We start from the raw sequence: 1,718 nt of genomic DNA, 5'->3' as shown, positions 1-1,718 counted from the left end.
TAATATGTATGGTGACAAATAAATGTTTGGATTTTTTTTTAAATCTTTTGTTTGTTTGGTTTTTTTGGCTCTACAATTAGAAAAAAATAACATTAACATCCTGTGCTGCGGAGAAGATCCTGCATAATGTGAAGAAAAGAGATCTGAGGTTTCAAATCCAATAAAATCACTCACACTGAACTGTTCTTCTATTTCCATCCAGACTCCAACCTAATCACATCTTAACACACTTTCAAACCAATCTGAGTGTGTGTGTTTAGAAGCGTTCGGTGTGGAATCCCAGAATATATACAGTATATATATAAAAAGCCCTGGATTGATCTGAACTGGGCCCTGGAAATAAACCTCTTTGTTGTTGCACCGACCCGTTTCTGGCTGCAGCCGAGGACCAGGAAGGTCTCGATGCTGTTCTCCTTCAGATACGCGTTCCTCTCGCCACCGAAGCCCGGCTCCACCTCGTAGTCCCCGTTCAGGTACTGCAGGGTGGCCTTGGTGATGTGGATCCGCCTGGTAAAAACAGAAAGACCAGAAATGTGTCATTTTTTTGGGTCTTATTTCTATTTTTTGTTTCTTTTTTAAACAAACACAGAAAGAAAAACTTCAGTTTTTTTTCCCACTCACCCTGCTTTGCCTCCCGCCTCCATGTGATTGGCGAGCGTGACGTCGTTCGACCACACGTCGAACTGCCACTTCCTGAGACCCAGCACGCCGCAGTGCACACGCCCGCTGTGAATGCCCACGCGCATGTTCACGTTGACCCCCGTCACCTCGCGCACCAACCTGCACACACACCAAATGCCAGCATCTCCTCTGCAGCCACGCGGGGAAAACATCAACACGGCCAGAAAGACGTTTTGCTTGTTTGTTTTTTTTTTAAACTTACGAGATGGCCTCGATCATGTCCACGCCCATCTCCACACAGCAGTGGGCGTGGTCGGCCCGGGGCTCGGGCAGCCCCGACACACAGTAGTAACAATCGCCCAAAATTTTGATCCGGAGGCAGTGATTCTCCTGAGGAACAAGAGGATGCAGGAGATGTTTGACTGTGATAAAAAAAGGCTGATAAAAACTCAGCGTTCCCTCTTACCGAAGCCAGCTTGTCGAAACGGGCGAAAAGTTCATTGAGCGTCATGACGAGCTCCTGAGCCGTGCACTGAGACGCCAGGCTGGTGAAACCCTCGATGTCTGCAAACAGAATGCTGAAAACGTGGAAAAGACAGACATTTTCTGTTAAAACATTTTTATTCCTTGATTACAAGTAAGTAAAACAGCCAGCTTTAAAGTTTAACCACTTGTTTTTATCAGCTTTGGAACGCAGCGGTCAGGACAGTTAACCTCGACGGAGGAAAAAGGTTTGACCTTAAAGTCGTCTCAAGGATTTCTGTGACTGGTGTGTGTGTGTGTGTGTGGACGGGTTTTTCCTACAACGTGGGGAAAATTTTCCCCAAAAAAGCAGTCTCATGGGGACTGAAGTGCATTGTGGGGACCAGTGCAGGTCCAAATGCATGTTATGGGTGTGGGGTTATGTTTAGGACCAAGGTTTGGGTTAGTTTTAGGGTCAGGTAGGTAGGTACCTGCGAGGTTAATTTTAGGGTAAATGGTCAGGGTTAGGATATAAAGTCTAAAAAAATGGATGGAAGTCAATGCACGGTCCCCATAGGGTTCAAGAACAAACATGGGTGTGTGTGTGTGTGTGTGTGTGTGTGTGTGTGTGTGTG

General features: G+C 46.3%; 1 protein-coding gene across 1 annotated transcript in view; it reads right to left on the bottom strand.

Annotated features, from left to right (window-relative positions):
• The window catches only part of LOC106524252 (adenylate cyclase type 6), a gene marked incomplete in the record, with an annotated part of 74,656 nt that overhangs the window by 14,961 nt on the left and 57,977 nt on the right, over positions 1 to 1,718 (bottom strand). Inside the window, 4 exon segments of the mRNA XM_014017980.1 lie at positions 366 to 507; positions 622 to 780; positions 884 to 1,011; positions 1,088 to 1,199. Coding sequence (XP_013873434.1) covers positions 366 to 507; positions 622 to 780; positions 884 to 1,011; positions 1,088 to 1,199 — 541 coding nt within the window.

The sequence above is a fragment of the Austrofundulus limnaeus genome, unplaced genomic scaffold (genome assembly GCF_001266775.1).
Source record: "Austrofundulus limnaeus strain Quisiro unplaced genomic scaffold, Austrofundulus_limnaeus-1.0 Scaffold180, whole genome shotgun sequence".
NCBI classification, from domain to species: Eukaryota; Metazoa; Chordata; class Actinopteri; order Cyprinodontiformes; family Rivulidae; genus Austrofundulus; species Austrofundulus limnaeus.
This window is presented reverse-complemented; position numbering and strand designations above follow the sequence as displayed.